We start from the raw sequence: 21,612 nt of genomic DNA on the forward strand, positions 1-21,612 counted from the left end.
TTGTCTCCCTTTCTCTCTGCCCCTCCCCTGCTCTCTCTCTCTCAGAAATAAACATTTAAAAAGTTTTTTAAAAAAAAAAAGATATAAAATTTATATAGTGCATGATTCTAATTCTTTTTTAATGTGAGTATATATTTGTATAAGTATACACAGTAAGAAAAAACACTGGAAATAGAGACACCAAAGCAGTAACTCTGGTTCTCAGGGAGAAGTTTTTCTTGAAGCTAAATATGTTCAATTGAGAGGACAGACTTTTATTTTGGAATGTCCTTTTACTTTTTTGATGGTAACCTGCTTTCACGAAAGGATGATTTCAGCGGAGCACTGGCTGGGCAAGCATACTGTATGGTTGATCCATGAACAACACGGGCTTGAAAGGCAGAGTTCCACTCATACACACAGATTTTTTTCACTTAATACAGTACTATAAATCCATTTTCTCTTCCTTATGACTTTCTTAACATTTCCTCTAGCTTACTTTATCGTAAGAATACATTAGATAATACATGTAACAGAAAATATGTGTTAGCTAACTACGTTATTGGTAAGGCTTCTGGTGAACAACAGTAGGCTAATAGTTAAGTCTGGGGGAGTCAAAAGTTCTATGTGGATTTTCAGCTGCATGAGGGGTCAACACACCTGACCTCTGTGTTGTTCATGGGCCAAATGAATATGCAAAATAAAATGTTGGCAGCTCTACATCAGCAGCCCTCTACATGCTACCGTGGTTTGTTTTTCCTAATTTTAATTTTATAGAAGTCTGAATATAAGAACCTGGAACCCACTGCCCTGGGGCACAGCCTCGCAGGAATCCCACTTCCCCAAGCTGATCCCTTTAGCTTTCCCTGGATTCAAGGCTCTTCTGGCAGGACCTGGCCCTGATTGAGTGGCAGTTCAGAGGAGGGAAATAATTTCCAGCCAAGAAGAATGAAGGGTGACCTCCTGGAGGCGGCGGCATTTGAATGGGGCCTTGAAGGCTATGAGATGTCAAGCTATGCAAACTGACAGGGAGAAGAGAAAGCGATGCATGAGCAAACATGTCAAGGTGGGAAAACACAAAGCATAAATACAGTAAATATTTACTACATACTGTGGAAGAAGCTCGATGCGAGGCCCTCGGTTGCAAGAAGGCTACTGTGTTCAGAGGGGTCCTGTGCCCGTTGTCAAACTGCTGGAACTTCAGGCTGGAGGCCCGTGAGCTGGGCTCTCAAGTCACTCGGCCATTCCTGCTGCTTCTTCCCCTGAATGCTCAGCGCAAGGAGAGAAGGTGGGAAAGGTCTCCCTGGAAAGAACTTACAAGACAAGGGCATACCACTGCCATCCCTTAAAATCCCAGAGACACAGCCTCCAGCACGCGGGCCTAGCTGGACAGAGGAGGCTTGCACAGTAAAATCGCTGCCTGCAGCGCCCCTGGAGAAAAGCAGAGTACCACCGAGTACAGCCTTGTGGCAAGACTTCCCAGAGGTGAATCCTTTCTGTTCGTTTTTCCCCAAGGGCTTAGGCATCCAGCTCCACATTCATCCTTTTCCTCTAGCTTATCTTTTCATGACTTTGGAGAGCAGTCTTCCTTATCTAGGAAACAAATGGCCTCCACGGAGAGCTCAAAACAGCGAAGTCATTTATCTGTCTGACATGTGTTTCCCTGTTTGTTTTCTCCAGCCTTGACACAAGAGTTGTGTCAACTGTGGATGGCTGTGCCCCAGTCACTTGAGAGGCATGAATCAATTTCCAGCTGCATTTATCACTTGCTGCCTTAAATCAAGTCTAATCAATGCTTCCTTCATTTGGTATGGATTGAAACTATATATAACACGCTCAGAAAACGGCCGGGAAAGGGAACAGATCACAAACAAAAACTCCGTCGGGGATTTAGATGGAATGATGTTAAGGAAACATTTGTAGAGTTTGATTCACTTTAATGGAGATGCCTGACCAAACAGATATAGAGATTTGTTTATGAAGTTTAACTTCAATGTAACTGACATGCAATGTCATTTCATGACAGATCAGTCTATACGAGGGGACTTTTGCATCTTCAAATATTTTATATACATTATGAGGATTCAGTATACATCTGAGTAAGGTTTTATCCCTCTATGGTCTTTAACTCCTATTTTTTTTTTTTTGTTACCATTGACTACATGGGTCAATTTTTAGTTACAAGATGTAAAATAATAAAAATCTTTGTATTAAAATACATATCCAGGGGGCGCCTGGGTAGCTCAGTCGGTTAAGCTTCCCACTTCAGCTCATGTCACGATCTCGCGATTTGTGGGTTCGAGCCCCGCATCAGGGTCTGTGCTGACAGCTCAGAGCCTGGAGCCTGGTTCAGATTTAGTGTCTCCCTCTCTCTTTGCCCCTCCATCACTCATGCTCTGTGTCTCTCTCTCAAAAATTAAACATTACAAAAATTTCAATAAAAAAATAGATATCTAGGAGCCCCTCTGATATAAAAAGTTTTTTATGAAGTCTCACAACAAAGAAAACTTAACCCTCTCTCTCCTTCCCCCAGTTCTTCGTAATAGAATTTGATCCATACAACCAAAGTGGATTTTCCACTAGCAGGTGTGAAAACCGCCCCGCAGCTGTTCAGCTAACTCAGAAAGTGGTAGGGAGCAGCCCTGTCTCATTTGTAAATTAATCCTGTGCCAGTGAAAGATGATATCAGCATAGTTACTGGCACCTAAAACCCATCATGCCCACAGCAAGGCCTCGGATTATTCTTCAAGGATAATGGCAGAGGAGAGACAGAACATAGAAAAATAGGTCAATGATAATGCGAACCCAGAAGATGAAGCAGTGCCGTGATTCATTGACATAATTAATATTTCTATCTAATCTGCTGAACTGTGTAGACTTTTACCACTGGCATGCCTCTGAAGCGATTAGCAGGGCTGACTCATTTTCACAGTGCCGGCTCCCCCAGTGACCTGTTGTCAGGTAGCTGAACAGAGAGCCCTGTTCAGCTCTGGGAAGTCCGAGAATAATAACCAACCCTGATGTTGGTTTGATACTTTCCAGTTCATAAAAGTGTTTTGAACATACAGTCTCATCACCCTTTAAGATAAGCAAGAAAAAAATTGTATCCCTATTTTCAAAAGGAAAAAGGAGGTTCAGAAGTTGGGGTACCCCCTTGAGGGCTGGTCAACACCTGAGCTCTAGCTCTGGAACTCACTTCCTTGTCTCATCAACCCCAAAGCCTTAGTTCTTCTGCTGGCCCGTGACTGTCACTGAGGTCCCCTTCTGTTCTTTCCCCAACATATTTTTTTCTCCCATCACCCAGGGTTCTTGGGAAACTCCTACGGTTACAGGAGATCCCTAGAGTTGCTTGGCAGGTTGTCTAGTTTAAAAAAATGAAATAAGAGGCAGCACCTTTGGACTTGTTTTGGGTTACAGACATGGTGTAGTGTTCTTAACTCATCTTAAACAAAGACAGGGTAATGTGATATAACAAAGCTTTAACCCTCTGTGAAGAAAGAGAGGGCAGGTGAAAGAAACTACAGATTTGGAGTCGACAATTAAGGCACCCACTCATGTGGTCTTTGATACTCATGAGAGTTGTTTAATGAGCTCCTCTGTTCTGAGGATTTCTAGGATGGATCATGTTTGCTCATTCTTTTGGGGGGTGTAACAGGCTTTTCCAACCATGGCAAGTCTCACACAGAAGTAGATCCTGTGCAGATTCCTAAGTTAAGGGCAGAGTTGACAGAAGGAAGAACTTCCATGGCTTTAAACTTTTTGACAAGAGTGGATCTGCTCAACTTGACATTAGTAGAAGTAAATGAGGGGAGTAACAGATAATGCATCTTCAAACTGGCTTCAGGTAATGTGCCACTGAGAAGAAATGCGTTTTCAATGGTCATAGGCATTTTGAAGCTCTCCAGGGAGCCTGAAAAAAGTCTTGAACACATTCTGACAAAGCTGTTATAGTGTTCAGGAGTTAACATGCGTGTCGAATGGCAAAGTCACCCCAACTATCCTGTTAATACAAACTGAAATTTATATTGGAAATACAAATACAACCTATATAAACCCAGAGTAAAAGGGAGCATACCCTTTCTTGAAATAAAAATGCTGAGATTAATACATATCAGATTTCATTTCATTTCCTCCCTAGAGCAAATTGGTTTATTTCATTTATTCATTCATCCAGCCAATATTTATGGAGCGCTGAGAATACGGGCACTGATGATTCAGTGGTAACCAGACACGGCAGAGAACCTGCTCCCTGGGAGCTTACCCTCAAGTGGGAAAATTCACATTTAAAATATGAATGGAGACTTACGCTTCCAATCAAGATGGAGTAATAAAGACCAGATTTACTCTCCCACCCAACATAACCAAAAAAGAAAAACAGGATAATACACGTAACCATGGTTTTCAAGACACTGAACGGCAGGCAATGAAAGCCTGTGATCCTGAGGGACGGGAAACGAATACAGTGAGCTGCATCATCACCTGACCTGAGACACTGTCCAGGCTGCACAGGGAGGGACAATGTAGGCAGTCCCCAGGGGACCCTGGAGTTCAGGAGACAGAGCTGAGGGTGAGGGGACACTGAGGCAGCCAGCGTTTGCAGGACAGAGTACCAGAGAGGAGAGAGCCGCAGAGAAGCCCAGATACCTGGAGAGGGGCCCCTCTGATATTCATGCGAGTACCTACTGCTAAGAGTGTGGAATCGTGGGAAGGCAGCATCTGAAAGTATTAGAGGGAACCGTGCTCAGCACGCATACAGGGGCCTATTTCCACCCGCTAGACTGGAAAATTTGTAATTCACAGGGCAATGGGAAAATCTTTCCTTAGTACCAGGAAATAGTTTGTCCTAGGCTGAACACTGTTCCAGACCTGCCTAACAAATTACATGAGCAAGACCCACAAAGATCACACTATTTCCAAGTAACTTAACTGCATCCCCAAACAAAGCCACAGAACGTAAGAATACATACATATTCAGCCAGGTAAAATTTATAACGTTTGGCACTCAGTCGAAGATTACAAGGCATGCAAAGATGACTCATAATGAGGACTTGTATCCAGAATTTATAAAGAACTCTCAAAGCTCAAAAATAAGAAAACAAGCAACCCAGCTTTAAAAAGAAAAAAAAAGGCAAGAGATTTGAAAAGACATTTCACCAAGGATTTGTGGATGACAAATAAGCATATGAAAAGACGCACAGCAATAGAAGCCTTAAAAAATGCGAGTTAAAAGCACAGTGAGATACCACCTCACACCTAATAAAACGGTAAAAATGTTAAAGCCAGATCATACTCGGTGATGACAAGAATGTGAAAGACCTGGAACTGGTGGAAACGTGAACTGGGACAGCCATGTTGGGACACAGTTTGGCAGTTTCTCGAACTGTTACACATCCACCTACCATACGGCTCAGCCATCCCACTACTGGATATTTACCTAAGAGAAATGCAAGCATATGTCTGCACAAAGACTAGCACACAAATGTTCGTAACAGCTTTATTTGGAACAGACGAAAGCTGGAAACAACCCAAACGTCCATCAGTAGGTGAATGGAAAAATCTATCCAATGAACTACTACTCTGATACGGGGAAAAAACAAAAACCAAAAAAGCCCTCTTAATACAGGCTACATTGATGAATCTGAAAATAATTACAGTGAGTGAAATAAGCCTAATTTAAAAAAGAGTACATATTACACGATTCCATTTATATTAAATCCTAGGAGATGCATACTTAATGTACAGTGTCTGAGCAAGTAGAGCGTGCAACACTTGATCTCAGGGTTGCAAGTTCAAGCCCCAAGTTGGTTATAGAGCTTACTTAAAAATAAAATCTTTAAGAAAAATATATTCATGGGCTCTACATTCTAGAGATTCTGCCAGAACTGTTATTTCATCTTCAATATTAATTATACTTTGGTGAAAATACTTTAAAACGTTATTTTTAAGGTTGTGACAAGGAAACCAACAGGTATCAACATAAGCTCTGTGGAAAAGTGTTGTATACACTAAGAAAAAGAACCAAGTGGAAGTGGATTCTCGTTCCGTAAAGAAAACCAAACCCGCCATAATTCTCAGCAGTGAGGAAAACCACGCAGAGTCAATCACTTGGTGTCTGCCAGTCGCCTCTGCCCTGCACGCTGCTGTGGCTTGCAGCCGCGGAGTCCTCAGGTCTGGACACTTGAACTCTCGAGTTCAGTTGCTCTCCAAGCTCCTCTATCAGCGGCCCAGAGCCTCCAGGAGCCCGGGGGGAGGCGGGTGGCTTTCTCGGACTACCACCACATCTCTCGACGGCTGAGTTTCTGCACACCCCGTCATCAATTAGCAGGTCGCCGCGTTCCTTGAGAAAGGGACCCTGCAAGGAATGCACTGTCTCAGACTCACTACCTGAGAGCTCCCCTTGTTCGGAGTCCGAGCCTTCGGTCTCACATGAGGTGGTGCTGTCTGACTCCTCCGTGTCACCTGCCTCAGGAGGGCAGGCAGGTGTCTGCTGCCTGGAAACAGGACGGCCTGCTCTTGATGCAGTGTCTTCCTCCTGGACAAGAAGTGCTGCGGCCTCCAGTTCTTCCAGTTCTAATCCCAGCTGGGCCTTTGTCAGGGACACTTCCTTTAAGGTTTCTGCAAGAGCTGCCAACTTATTGGACCTTGAAAGCCATTTGAAGAAGAAATATTAGGACAATTCATTAATTGGCCTGAGAACGAAACAGGATATATAGCTTAAAGAAGAAAATAAAGATGGGTCCATACTTCATGTGACACACCAAGATAAATCCCAAAACAGATCAAAGAAACGTAAAAGAAAATGAAGCGATGAGGTATTACAAGGAAATGCAGGAGATTCCCTTTATAACCCTAGGATGAGGAAGCCCTTTCTATCTATGACTCAAAATCCAGAAGCCACTAAAGACTGACAAATTCAATTTAAAAAAACCTATAGGACAAAAACCAAAAAACAAAACATCATAAACAAAGTCAATAGGCTAATACAAAATTGAGAAAAATACTAGCAACTCATGTCACAAAGCAAGGCCTAATTCCCCTAACACGGTTCTTAAAAGTGGACATAACAATTCATCAGAAAAATGGACAAAAGACATAAGCAACAATTCTCACAAAAGGAGATACAAATGCCTCTTAAACATATGAAAAGATGTTCAACTCCAGTCAAATAAGAGACCCAAACTAAAGTCACAGTGAGATACATTTCTCATTTATCACAATGGCAAACATCCAAACGTGATAACACGACGAGAGAGGCTTGGGGGAAAGACCCCTCCCCACACCGCTGGCGACAAATTAAACAGGTACGGCCCCTGTGGAAAAGGTGGCGATAACTTTCCAACTTGAAAATGTACACACCCTTGGCCGAGCAATACCACATCTGGAAATTAAACGCACATGCTACAGGACAGAGGCCCAGGGTATTCACTGACATTGTTTTCAATACCCCAAAATGGTAAATAACCAAGTGCCCGCGACCGCAGGACTGGTTAACTACCTTATGGAATATCCATGCAAAGGAAGAGTCTATGGCTGCGTACGGAACGAAGCGCTCTATGGGCTAACCCAGGTTACACTGTGTAACAGCAACAACAAACGGCATACTGTTATGTGGAGGCTACCTTTTATGTTAAACAAGGGGAAAGAAATAAAAACACCCTTCTGTTTGCTTGTATACTTATCAATAAACTCTGGAAAGCTGCAGAAAACACTAGCTTATGTGGGGGGGGGTCTGGTGGGGAATGGAAAGGTAGAGGATGATGATAAGAGGGAGGCTTTTCACTGCAATTGTTTACTTTTAAACTCTGCAAGCGTAACACCTATTCAAAAATTTTAAGTATACAAAAGATAAAAAAGCAATACTATAGAGAGCAGCGTGACGTGCTTTTTACTTTTTTTTTAATGTTTATTAATTATTTTTTAGAAAGCGCACATAGGCGGGAAAGGGGCAGAAAGAAGGGGGACAGAGGATCTGAAGCAGGCTCTGTGCTGACAGTGGAGAGTTATGGCGCTCAAACTCATGAACTGTGAGATCATGACCTGAGCCCAAGTCGATGTGCAACTGACTGAGCCACCCAGGCACCCCCTTTATATTTTTATCAGAAAATACATGCCATGTTACTTCAGAGGATAATTTTCAATTTGTAACATTACATTATACTAAACTTTTTTTTATTAAACTTAGAGGTATTCGTACTTTTCCTTTGTTTTGAAAGAAGCAAAAAAAAAAGCATACTGCAGGTGTCCAAAACTCATGGCTTTACTCCTCCCTAGAGGAAAATCTGAAGTGACAACTGAAAAGGGTGGCAGTGAGCAAGTGAAAATGATCAGCACGCTGACCTTGGCTTCTACGTTTCTCTAACTCCAAAGCTGAAATGAGTGTACAAAACATTTAGTGGCTTTGAGACAAACTGGATGACGGTGAGTTCACAAGATAAATTCACTTGTAAAAGTGTAGTCCATCCCATAATACCAAGAAAATGGGGCTTTGTTTCACTGGAGCAGAAGTGACTGGTGGGGCAATGGGAACTAGTGAACAAAGGTGGTGTTTTTCACCTAAGTGCCCAGGTATATCTGAGACCCTTTGATCTCAGAATATTTAGTGTAATAATGACTTTGTGCAGGGATGCTCTGTGCCCCGGCTGCCCTCCATGAGCGCAGTCAGGTCCCAGAAGCCCCACTGCAGTGTCCCAGGGTGGGTGCTGAGATACTGCTAGGTGAATGGCCAAGGGCAACAGCCATCACTGAGGGCAACTTCCTCTTATGTGAGGAAACCCCTGAGTTTCAGTGCTGGGATTCCCAGAGCTTAGAAAAAGAACGGCGGGTAGGGTAAAGAAGAAAATTAGGATGGGATCAGCTGAAGTCAGCTTATGATTCACCAATGGTCTACAAACTCTGGATGAATTCTCATCACTTTAAGACATCTCTAAAAGCACAGTTATGGAATCACATGGTCGCGATGTAATTTACATCCATGTCCAAGACAGTTGTAGATGACATCCACAAACCATATATGCTGAAACCCTGACTGCCAGTAGTAAAGAATTTGGTCTGAATTCATGGACCGGTTTGCAATATCTTTGCCCCAAGGCCCTGTCAGCCTAGAAGCTAGTTCATGGCCATCTTTCTCACTGAAGTGGGCCCTCTCTGGGTAGTGATGTGCACCTGTGAGAGGTAAAGAGCAAGGAACTTAGGAAAGAAGACAATGCCTCTTACTAAATTATAATATTAGAAATAAAATTTGGGGGTGCCCGGGTGGCTCAGTCGGTGAGCATCCAACTTCGGCTCAGGTCATGACCTCACGGTTCATGAGTTCAACCCCACACTGGGCTCCATGCTGACAGCCTGGAACGTGCTTGGGATTCTCTCTCCCTACCTCTCTCTGCTTCTATCTCACTCGCTCAATCAATGAATCAATCAACTTTTAAAAAAATAACAGGGGCACTTGGGTGGCTCAGTTGGTTGAGTGTCTGGCTCTTGATTTCAGTTTAGGTCATGATCTCACAGTTCATGGGTTTGATCCCCAGAGTGCAGGGCTGGCTTTGGATCCTCTTTCCTCCTCTCTGCGCTTTTCCCGCTCACACATTCTCTCTCAAGGATAGACATTAAAAAAAAAAGATTTTTAAATCAAAGCTCTTCCTTCAGTGACCATACATTTCACACTCTGATTAGCCATGACAAATACTATCGACAGTATATGAAAGACAATGTTCCACACACATCCCGACACTTATTCCAAGTGACAACTTCATGGGTCAGTTGCATTTTTGTCCACATTACCGATGACAAAACAGAAGCCTAGAGGGTTAAGAGACCTGCTGCAGTTTCCCCAGCTGAAAGGGGCAGTCAAGACTGGAAAACCATGCTGCAGAGCTCTAGTGGGCTTCCTCCTCCACTACCGGGCCTCCCACAAATTATCCAGGCTCTGAAAAGTCTCCCGTCCTGTGACCACATTCTTCCCTTCTCCCCAGGTGGAGCTCAATTCAACATCTTCCAAATGAGCAAGTTCTGACAGGCATAGGCAAAGAAGGCTGCAAACAGTGATCTCTTTAGCTTAGCAGTCTTAAACGAAGTATACATCTAACTAAGCCTTAACTACAGAGGTTTAAAATTGAAGCAAAACATCTGAATTATTTGTGAGGATATGGTGAACTCTCAGGTTGAAACCATCTGGATCTTTGTTAGTGTCCACTATCTGTGTCATGTGTAACAGAACAAATTTGGAATTTCAAAGCCCCTCACCCCTAATCCTGGCTCTTTTCAGACACAGTGTAACCCCACACACTGTGAGACTATCAAGGATCTACTCTAAGAGGCAGGAAAGTGGCCCAGATGAGCCATATGACCCCCAACAGGACTTGTGCCTCTTACCAGGTGATGTGAATTTTTACCCTTCAGTTTGTTTCTCACTTTAAGTACTGCATTCGTTTCAAGTGACCCATTTATATAAAATATGTAAAAAATGAATCCTATGTTCATTTTTGCTTCTTCACAGTGCTGACCCATCTCTGTTTCTTATTAATCCCACTTTTACTACCTCAAGCTGGTTACTTTCCTAAATTAATACTAAAGTTCTGAGAGAAACCTTAAGTTTATAGAGGAAGCATTCTGAATTCTCCACTTAAAGAATGCGAGAATAAAAAGGAATTAAAAATTTCAAAACATCATTGACGGAGAATGTGACCCAACAGTCCAAAGAATTAAAGTTGGGTTTGTTTCTATTAAATTATTTTATGCAGATAACTTAGCAATCACTGTTTACAATAAAAGAAACTATCTGTTTAGAGAAAAAAAAAAATTAAGCCGAGAAAGAGTAGCCTTTTTGTTCTTTCAACCACGGGTAAAATTAGAGTTGGTTCTAAATCTGCCACTCTTATACTCTAGGACCTAACTCTGCAACGGCGCTTTCCATTTCAGAGAGCACCTCATTTAATGTAGTTAGTGGTTTTTCACCGTCACAGTCAAAACAGACCAGCTAGGTCATGTCAGAAAGCTTTGCCGAGTGGCATTATTAGTTAACCAGAATGCTTACAAAAACCAGGTACATTCTGATCCAAGCAATGAATATACTGAGTTACTAGTTGTACTTACGGTACACATTTTATATTGAAATGAAGAGCGCCTACTTGTTAAGAATGTATTTGTTAAGGAATGAAGAGATTCATTATTTAAGAGCCATGACAACTGGATAATGGTAATGTCATATTTTAACACAACTATACTCAAAATAGGTTTTCCTTAGACAGTTTTTGGATATGTAATCCTACCATGTAGCCTTTTAAAAAGCTTTCATTCTGTTTGTATATGTGAAATAATCTCCTATTTGGAGGATTTTTTTTTTTAATTAAAAATGCTCTCTGACAAGTTGTAGCAAATACAACTACGATCAGTGACTAAAAGCAACAGCTGGAAGTACACTCCTTGACCATTGCTAGGCTAATAGACAACTTCCTCAATTATTTTATATTTTGGTGAATGAGTTAAAAGAAGGGGGGGAGGGATCCAAGGCCTTATGAAATAGCCAAAACAAAGTCCAAAAAGGGCTCTAAAGTGAAGGGAAAATGATGTATAAATAGAAAGCATACATCCTGTTTCTTGTTGTAGAGTTTTGTTTCCAACTATCAATCAGCTTTTCACCACTTCCTGCAATAGCTGATCTACTATAAATCTCGTAGTAACTGACTAGGTTTCATTTCCTCTGCCAAAAGCCACTAACCTGTCAGGCGTGACATACTGACACTAGAGCCAGCAACTGATAACGTAAGACAGGACGCCAGTGAGGCAATGCAACAAACATTTCATACGGGGTGACAGGACACAATGACTTGGCCTTTTAATTTCAAAGGACACATACACACCAGGCTCTGTGTGGGAACAAATAGTACATCAACTATCTTTTTAAAGGGTACACTGATAATAATGGCATAGGATCATAGCTCCTCCCTATTGAAAAGTACCAGTTCCAAACTTCAAAATCCCCTGCCCGAAACACAGTGATGTAGCCTGATAAAAAAGATAGTACATTAGCTTTAAGTAGAAGTTGCTAGTGACAGTCTTTTGTCTTGACTTGAAAAACACACACACATTGATGCACAGATGATCACACAATTATGTGCCATCATATCATACTACTGAAAACCGCCTCCAGCTCCATCATTAACAGAAATGATCTCTTTAAATAAGAAGCTACTAATTTAATACAGAAAATACTACAAGTTACTTAACCCATATTGAGTTTGGGCCAGTGAAATCAGTTTTCACCCTATTTCTGACTTCACGTACCACCACTGTGGGCTTGGGCTATGCATATTAACATATGCACCCGAATAATTTCCTGAATTATAATAATGCCATAATAATGCCACCAAATAATTTCCTGAAAACTCCCTGCACTGGCTTCCTAGCGCTGCCATACAAAACTACCACAAACTGGTGGCTAAAACAACAGAGATTCCTTCTTTTACAGTTCTAGAGGCTACAAGTCCTCAATCTAGGTGTTGACAGAGCTGGTCCCTTCTGAGGCTGAGGGAGAACCGGTCCCATGCCTCGCTCTTCACTTCTCATGTTGCTGGTAATCCTGGGCGTTCGTTGGCCTATAGACCCATCATTCCAAATTCGGTCTCTGTCATCACACAGCACTCTCTGCATGTGTCTGTTTCTTCACAAGCTGTCTTCCCTATGACAGTGTCTCTGGCTCTTCTCCTCTCCTTACAAGGATATCAGCCATATTGGCTTAAGGGACCACCCTACTCCAGCATGACCTCATCTTAACAATCAATTACATATGCAGCAACCCAATTTCCAGATAAAGTCACATTCTCAGGTTCTGGGAATTCTGAGGGGACACTCTCCAACATACTGTACTCCTTAGAGCTGAAACAGACAGTGGAGATGCTTATTAATGGAAGATAAATTAAAACCAAAATAGGTCACTCAAGGTAAAGCAACACAAAAAGCCAAAATTTAATAGTAAATAGTAATTTTTAAAAAGTTAAGATTTCACCTTCAAACAAACTACACAAACAAGTTCATAAAATGTTTAATCATTTAATATGTAGGTTAAAACTATGACTATGTACCATTTCTCTAAATGAACAAAGAATGAACCAGATATTAACTGTATTTACATCTGTTCTAACAAAATTATATTATGGCACTGTATGATATTCATCACTTTAGGTCAGTCTTCTAGGGCGAATCAGAGAACAGATAACCATCAAAGCATCATCCATTTTCTCAAGGGTCTTTCAATCATGTGACACTCAAATGATTCCTTTGGTATTTAAATATTTGTCACTAATGCCATTATTATTGTAGAGTTTTCTTCTGCAAGTAACTATTATTATTTTTTAATGTTTATTTATTTTTGACAGAGAGACAGAGCAAAGTGGTGGAGGGGCAGAGAGAGAGGGAGACACAGAATCTGAAGCAGGCTCCAGGCTCTGAGCTGTCAGCACAGAGCCCAATGCGCGGCTCGAAGTCATGAACCGCGAGATCATGACCTGAACTGAAGTTGGGACACTTACCTGAGTGAGCCACCCAGGGGCCCCCTCCTGCACTTAACTAATCCCACACTTCAAAGCATCAGTGTCCGTGGTTGTGTGGCTCAAGCACAGCTCCTTTAATCACTTTCGCTACCTTTGTGAAGTCCTTGATCTTTCACACAATGTGCAATTTATTTGTACCAAACACTACCAACAATCAGCAAGAGGTCAAATGACAAAAAGCCTGGCTGGATGGGTGGGGAGGAAGCTAGAAAGGAAATGATATGCTACAGTGGGACTAAATTTATTAAGTGATTTGGTCATTAGGGAATATTTCTGTGTTTTGACTATCAGCACTTCTCTTTAACTCTGGAAGTCAGAAACTCAAATAATGAATATTCAGAAATAAGGACCCCCTGCATGACATATATACGCAGCTACACACACACACACACACACACACACACACACACACACAATTTTTAGACTTGAGGTAAAAAAATAAATAAATAAATTGCTATAGTAATCCCACATACTGAAGACTATGCCTCAGGTAGATAAATGAAGGATGAAGGTTTATCCAAATCCAGAGATCTAGAAAGGCTATCATTCGCCTCATCACTGATATCCATCTAAGAAGTGGAAGGGTGAAGGTGATAAACAGATTAAGAAAGATACAAAGTTCATAAAGAACTGTTCAAAAGAAGTGGACTCAACTCCTCCTTGGAACTATTTTGCATTTATTTATGTCAGACCGAATCAGATTAGCAGAGATAGAAATGTGAGTCCCATAAATTTGCCACATTTCCCTCTACTCCCCCACATCTCAGCAGAAAAGCTTTTGCTGAAATGTGCTCCACTGTAATCCTCCAAAACTGGGTGTTCAGGGTCAATTTCAAAACCGGCCCCATGAAACTCTTGGAACTGTCAAACTCAGAGGGCTCCCTTTCCCTGCTGGCTGTTAGGGAAGTCAAATCTGTGACCCGCCTGGTATAATGGAATGTACCCAGAGCTCCTCCTGCCTTCCTTTTCATTCTGTTGCTTTTGTTTTCTTACCTTTAATTAATGCCATGTTGTTTTACACACACACACAAATGCTTTAAATAATTTCTGGTAGAAGGCAAAGAAAAAAAATTAGTCATTTGAGTGAAATAAAATAGCTGGTTAAGTAAAAAATACACAAAAACAAAACAAACAACAACAACAACAAAAAAAAACCCACTTTTGTTGGACAGAAAAGGATATGGGGAAATGAGGATTATGGGTTCCAGCCTGAGACAGATACATTTTCTTCTCAAAATGATTCCACGAAGCACGACATTTTGGGTATTTCAGACTTGAACCATTTTGACAATATTTCTACATTTCATCTATGCGAAAAGGGCAGATGGTGCTGTTTAATAACAGAGGCACAGTATTTTGACCTCTTCTTAAATGTTCAGATGAAATGGCTGCTTGGATTCCATTAAACCAAGTGGAGGTCAATCAAAAAGATGGAGAAGGCATTACTATGAAGGTGGTGTCAGAAGAAAGGTGTTATAGGTGGAAATGTGTCCCCCACAAAGGTATGTTGAAGTCCTAAACCCCCAGAACCTGTCAATATGACCTCAGTTGGAAACAGGATCTTTCCAGATACAATCAAGTCAAGAGGGTGTCACACTGGGTTCGGGCAGGCCCTCAACCCAATGACTCCAAAGGGATTGCTGCCCTGATAATACCATGTGAAGATAAAGAGATGCAGAGAAGGCCATGTGACAACAGTGACAGAGACTGGAGCGACGTATGTACAAGTCAGGGTATGTCAAGGCTTGTTCACTACCACCAGAAGGAAGAAAGAGGCATGGAACAGATTTTCCCCTCAACCCTTCAGAAGGAACCAGCCCTGTGGAGGACACCTTGGTGTTGGGACTTCTGGCCTTCAGAACTTTCAGAGACTAACTTTCTGTTGTTGTAAGTCATGCAGTCTGTGGTCATCTGTTACACTGGTCCTCGGGAACTAACAAAGAGGGGTATATAAAGATCAAGATTTTTAGAGCTGAACACAAATTAGAAAGAAGCTCATACAAGTTCCTGGTTTGACAGATGACAGAGTGGCACCACCAAAAATATCAACAGCAGCAGGGCACAGAAAAGTTGTCTTCACTCATAAAATGCAGAGAATGGATGAACAGAGAATGGTCTGTTTCGATTCCCGTCTGAATCTCAACACCTTGGTTCTACAGTTCTGTGCTATCATCATGATGTTTCCCTGTGTAAAAACCTGCAACAGCTTCCCCAAAATAGGATAATATCCAAACTCCCCACTGAGGACAAAGTCCCAGGGATCTGGCCCCTGGGTGCTGCCTGCCTGCCTCTCAACGAGGTCACCTGCCATACGTGTGTCCAAGTCACTGTGCTCCATTCACCACCCTCTCTCTATCCTGAGGACACACTAATGCTGCATTGTGCCTCAAGGCCCCTGCCCTTGTCACACCCCCCTGGAACATTCTTCCCCTAAGTCTTCCCATGCTGGGTCTTACTCATTCAGTATCAGCTAAAATACCACCTCAGTCTTACAAAAGCAGTGCTTCCAGACCTATTTTATGCCCTGGAACACAAAGAAAGTGGTTTTTGCCTGGCATGGTACTGGGCCTGCACCCTACTTGCCATCCTGAAGGTGAGGGGCCAATGTTCTCATTCCCCTGACACCCATTTGTGGTGCCATGGACCACCAGCCCGTATACCCTGCCCTTTGCCCTCCAACTTCTCATACGCAGACCTCCTATTAGGAACTTGGTGGAACAGGGCAGTTTTGAGGTCTACACAAGTGGAAGTTCTGGCTGAATTTTTCAAATATGTCCTTTTTGTCTCCACCTTCCCTCTTGAAAGCAGAATGAAAATGGCTGCTTCCAAATTTCCTGGCATCCTCTGAAAAAGAGGGTTAAGTGATTTAATGTGTTTATTTCTTTGAGCGCTTGCTCTAAATGCTAAAATTTTCCTTGGTTACAAAATATAAAGTTAGTGCGCTATGTTGCTTTCACAATACTAAGACGGGAAAATACTTACGTGCTGGTATGTTTACCACATGCACAGGCTGAAGCGTGCAGCTCTCCAGATTGGGACAAGCGTCAAAAACTTTGAAAATTTGAAATATTTATCCACTCATTGGTATGATACACAGTGGAACGTCTTCTGAAACACACATCGCAATGGCACGAAGCACGTAATCCTGAGACATTCTATGGTTTCTTAATGACAATCCTCTCCTACGAAACGAATGACAGTGGTACACTGCTCGCTGGTTTGGCTTTTCCAGAATTACTAATTGTCTGACGTATCACATAGGCTTTGCCTCTCGCCACTCACTGTGAACCACGGTTAATACGCTCTCTAAGGGAAGTCTGGAACCTTTGCTTTCCTAGTGAGAAAACAGGAACGACATGACAGGACACAGTTCTGGGACAGACAGCTCCTCACAAGGGGCAGTGACAGTGCTAAGTGGCCACCTCCGGGGCCGGCCCGCCATACCTTCCTCTGCTCTTACACAAATCACTCCGTGCCGTGCCCATCCGTACAGTTCACTGGTATAACAAGGGCAGCTAGTTGACCTGTCTCCCTCTGTGGGGAAGCCGGACCTAGAGCTGCAGCATTCGGCCCCCTCCTAAATGGAGATCCACCACGTCTGTTCCTTGTTGCACCCGGAAGACCACCCTGGAAGGGAAGGGGTCCTGCTGGCACGTCTTAGAACTGGTCAGCAAAGGCGAAGAGGAGAGTGCTCAGAAAATATGCCACCTATCGCTTCTCGGCCTTTTGGCTAAGATCAAGTGTAGAAAATATGCCACCTATAATCTAGTCAGCACTTGGGACTCCCTGGTCTCCCTATTTCGCACTCCCCACACAGCTACGTTACTACGTTACTGGCTGTGCACCTTCTTCAGATTTAACGCTCTCGTTGTGCCAGATTTTCTTTTTTTAAGTGCCCCAAAGAGACCTTTAAGATTGGTGTTGGATTGGACCATTCACAAAAATAACGCTGAAGGAACGAAGCCACACACACACAAGAGTAGGATTGTATTATTTCACTTGTACAATGTTCGAAAATGGGCAAAACCAAGAGATGGTGAGAGAAGTCAGGACAGTGGTTACAGGGTGGGGGCTGGGGAATGACAGTGCACTAAGGGGCTTCTGGGAAACCTCTCAGGCACAATTCCTGATTTGGGTGGCACTACACCACACCAGAATTCATTCTTAGTCTACTTATCATCTGTGCGCACTTCGACAAAAATTAGCTTAAAACAACCATCACAATAAGAAGCACGAGTCTTGGAAAAGAAGTCACAGGCTTTGGACAATCTGCTCTGGAAAAGGGGATGGAGTGTTGGAGAGGAGGAATGTGTCCATTTGAGGGGACAGGATCATGGAGCTGGCTCTGGTTTCCTCTGGCAAACTGGGAAGGACCTCTAATACAACACTCCTCACTGCAAACTTCTTTTTAAAAGGCATGGCATGTTCTACCAAATACAAAGAGAATCTCAAAATGTGCCTAGAGAAAGACCCATTAGTCATCTCTTTCAATGTGTGTACTAGACACAGAAAGTTGTTCTTTGCAAAGTACACAGCTCACCGCGATAGAGGTTATTCCCCTGGTGTCGGTGAAAACCTGTCTGTGGGGGCATTTCAAATGATATTTTTAAAGGTATTCACCCCCTAGACCCCTGGACAGTTGATCTACAGACCAACCCTAGTACTTTCTGAAATATAAAATAATAATTTCTATTAATTTTCCTTCTAGTACTGTTTCTAAGCCTCTAAAACTGCATCCTATCTATCGAAAACCTAAAGATGAGCCACCAAAAGTCTTTATACCAGTTGTATGAATATTTTACTTGAAGTGAGAGATTTTATCTAATTTGTGTATTACAGAATAAAGCTTACTTCCATACAATAGATAGTTTTTTTTTTTTAATGGGCATTAAAGATTTAGAAGACTATGTTCTGTATAGGCAATCCCAATTAAAATTTATACAGCAACAAGAAAAAAACTTCCCACCTGGGGTGGGGGGGCGGAAAACAACAAGACCAAGTTTTGAGATGCTTCATTTATTATGATGATGATTAGGGAACTGAACAAGGACACATTTTTTTGGCTGAGGGATTTTTGCCTCAATGCTGACATTTATTTTTTTGCCACATGAGGATGTTCACCAACACATTTCTTTGTGAAATAATAGAACTGGATATTATAATCAGACTTATCTTTTTTTTTTAATATTCAGTTTTGTCAGAGAAAGAGAGAGAGCACAGGTGTGCAAGTGGGGGAGGGGCAGAGAGAAGAGGACAGATGATCCAAAGTGGGCTCTGTGCTGACAGCAGCAAGGCTTATGCAGGGCTTGAACCCACAAACTGAGAGATCATAACTTGAGCTGAAGTTGGATGCTCGGCTGAGCCAACAAGGTGCACCTATGGTCAGACTTTTCAAATCAATTCCTTAATTCAAGAGATTTCTTTTTTTTTTTTTTAATTTTTTAATGTTTATTTTTGAGAGAGAGACAAAGACAGTGTGAGCAGGGGAGGGGAAGAGAGAGGAGGAGACACAGAATCTGAAGCAGGCTCCAGGCTATGAGCTGTCAGCACAGAGCCCGACGTGGGGCTTGAATTCATGAGCTGTGAGATCATGACCTGAGCTGAAGTCGGACACTTAACCGACTGAGCCACCCAGCTGTCCCTTTTTAATTTTTTTTCATGTTCATTTATTTTGGAGAGAGAGAGAGCACAAGATGGGGAGGGGAAGAGAGCCAGGGAGACACAGAATCTGAAGCAGGCTCCAGGCTTCAAGTTGTCAGCACAGAGCCTGATGTGGGGCTCGAACTCTCGAACCATGAGATCATGACCTGAGACGGAGTCAGTTGCTTAACCCACTAAGCCACCCAGGTGCCCCAAGGGAGTTCTTTTTCTAATAAACTCCACTCATGTGTAGATTAACACTCAAAGTAAATATTTCTTATACTGATGATAAAGTCTCTAGAGGAATCCACTCCTTCCCTTCCCTTTCCTTATTTAAGCTACCTCTTCACAAAAAAGAACTATTTAGCACTCTTCAGACTAACCCTAGGGCTTTACTTTATATTACCTGCTGTCCCCTCAGGAGTTATGCCACAGATTACATCACTCAATTCTACTCTCATCAGCCAGAGACTAACCATTTATGCCTCTGGATAATCTGCTTCTAAATAAATTGCCAATTTCCTCCAATAAAATTTCTACAGAAAATCTCTAAATTCTACTACAGGTCAAGAGTGCCTTATCTGAAACCCTTGGACCTGTAGGAATTTCCATGTGTTTGTTTTGCATTTCCAAAAGGTAATCCTGGATATGTACTACTATACCATCTATGACCGAACACCCCCAGCAACAACCTGTAATCAAATATACTAATATTTTTCTGCAGCAAAATGTACAGCTAGTCTCTCTAAGTGGAATAAGTAAAGATTATAAATAGCCTCACGTCAGGTGAGTTCAGGTCAGTCAGGTTTTGCTGCCAATTGCCCTGAAGATACTTGTGCTTTCAAAATTTTCTGGGTTTCAGAACTGCACACAAGGGGTTGAGCACTAGAACCAGAAGCTAGCAGACTAAGCTGCAGCTTTTCAGCTCAAGTGCCCAGGTCCAAGATCAGCCTTTTGACAAATATTCATCGAGCACCTGCTATCTGCCAGGTTTGGTGTATATAATGGTGAAGACAAAACACAGTCTCCGATTTGCAGATCAGATCATCTCAGTCTGTGGAAGGCAAGAAACAAGCCATCAGAGCATGGTGAAGTAAGTTTATGAGAATGATTAACACAAGGTACCCAGCGAATGTCCAGCTCAGGGGCTTTGAGAGTCCTGGGCACAGAGGAGAAAGACTCCTCCTACAGAGAGTTCTATGCAAAAACCATTCTGTATTTTTAAATGGAGGCAAGAAATCCACCCAAATCCTAATTCTGCCCAGGTTGACTACTTCAATGCTTTTCTTGAAATTTCAACTATAAGGGGCGCCTGGGTGGCTCAATTGAGCATCTGATTGTTGATCTCAGCTCAGGTCATGATCTCATGGTTACTGAGTTTGAACCCGACATTGGGCTTTATGCCGAAAGTATGGAGTAGGCTTGGGATTCTGTCTCCCTTTCTCTCTGCCCCTCCCCCACTTGCTTTCTCTCTCCCAAAATAAACTTAAAAAAATTTAAGAAATTTTAAATATTAAATTCTTTGAGGAAACACACATATATTCTTTTCTGTCTCTTGTGTGCTAACCCCTATATCAATGCTTAGTCAGTCTATAACATATAGTAGATTCTCATTATTTGCAGATTCCATATTTGTGAATTCGCCTACTTGCTAAATTTTATCTGTAACTTCAAAGTCAACACTCCTTAGCACTTCTATGGTCATTCACGGACATGCACAGAGGAATGAAAATTTCAGTTACGAATCAACACATTTCCAGACTTCTTGTTTTAGCTCTCATATTGTGAAAAACATGTCATTTTCATGGTCTAGATAGTGCCACATTGGGCTTTTTGTTGATAATTTCGCTCTTTAAAATGGCACTCATACTTAGTGTCAAATTACTTTCTAGTATTCTTAAGTGCTTGAAGGTTATAATGTGTCTTATGAAAGAAAATAGTTGTGTTAGATAAGCTTTGTCCAGGCTTGAGTTCCCAAGCTTTTGCCATGAGGTTCACTGCTAATGAATCAACAATACATATTAATACAGTGCCTTTAAACATAAACACACATAAAACAAGGATACCTATTGAATGACTGATGAAAACGTAACCAGAGGCTCACAGGAAACTAACCCTGTATTTCCCCAGGAGCAATGATTGAGTTTGCTAAGTCAGGGTTTGTAGAAACTTAATGGAACATAACTGCTATGAATAACAAGAACTGACCGTAATTCGGTCCTGGCCATGACACCAAAGAGGAAGGACAGCCACTTTAGGGTGGAATGGTAAAGGGAAGGGACAATAGCAGAAAAGGTCTCCTACAAAAGGGGTGGTAATCTACACTGAAACATTTTTAAGGCCTATGAGAGCAGTCCAAGTGAGAAAAGTGGGAAGGGTTTGGGGACACGGGAACCAGAGGATCACAGCACAAGAACAACATCACCGTTAGGTCCATGGCTACATCCCT

The 21,612-nt window shown here is 42.1% G+C and overlaps 1 protein-coding gene across 3 annotated transcripts in view; it reads right to left on the reverse strand.

Annotated features, from left to right (window-relative positions):
- Positions 1–5,434: 5,434 nt before the first annotated feature.
- Positions 5,435–21,612, reverse strand: part of SHQ1 (SHQ1, H/ACA ribonucleoprotein assembly factor) — a 100,579-nt gene continuing 84,401 nt past the window's right edge. For all 3 annotated transcript variants that reach the window (XM_007076627.3, XM_042979423.1, XM_042979422.1), the window contains one exon: positions 5,435–6,620. In XM_007076627.3, the coding sequence (XP_007076689.2) occupies positions 6,077–6,620 (544 nt within the window). In that variant the 3' untranslated portion in view covers positions 5,435–6,076. The remainder of the gene's footprint in view (positions 6,621–21,612) is intronic.

This window comes from Panthera tigris, chromosome A2, assembly GCF_018350195.1.
Source record: "Panthera tigris isolate Pti1 chromosome A2, P.tigris_Pti1_mat1.1, whole genome shotgun sequence".
Taxonomy (NCBI): domain Eukaryota; kingdom Metazoa; phylum Chordata; class Mammalia; order Carnivora; family Felidae; genus Panthera; species Panthera tigris.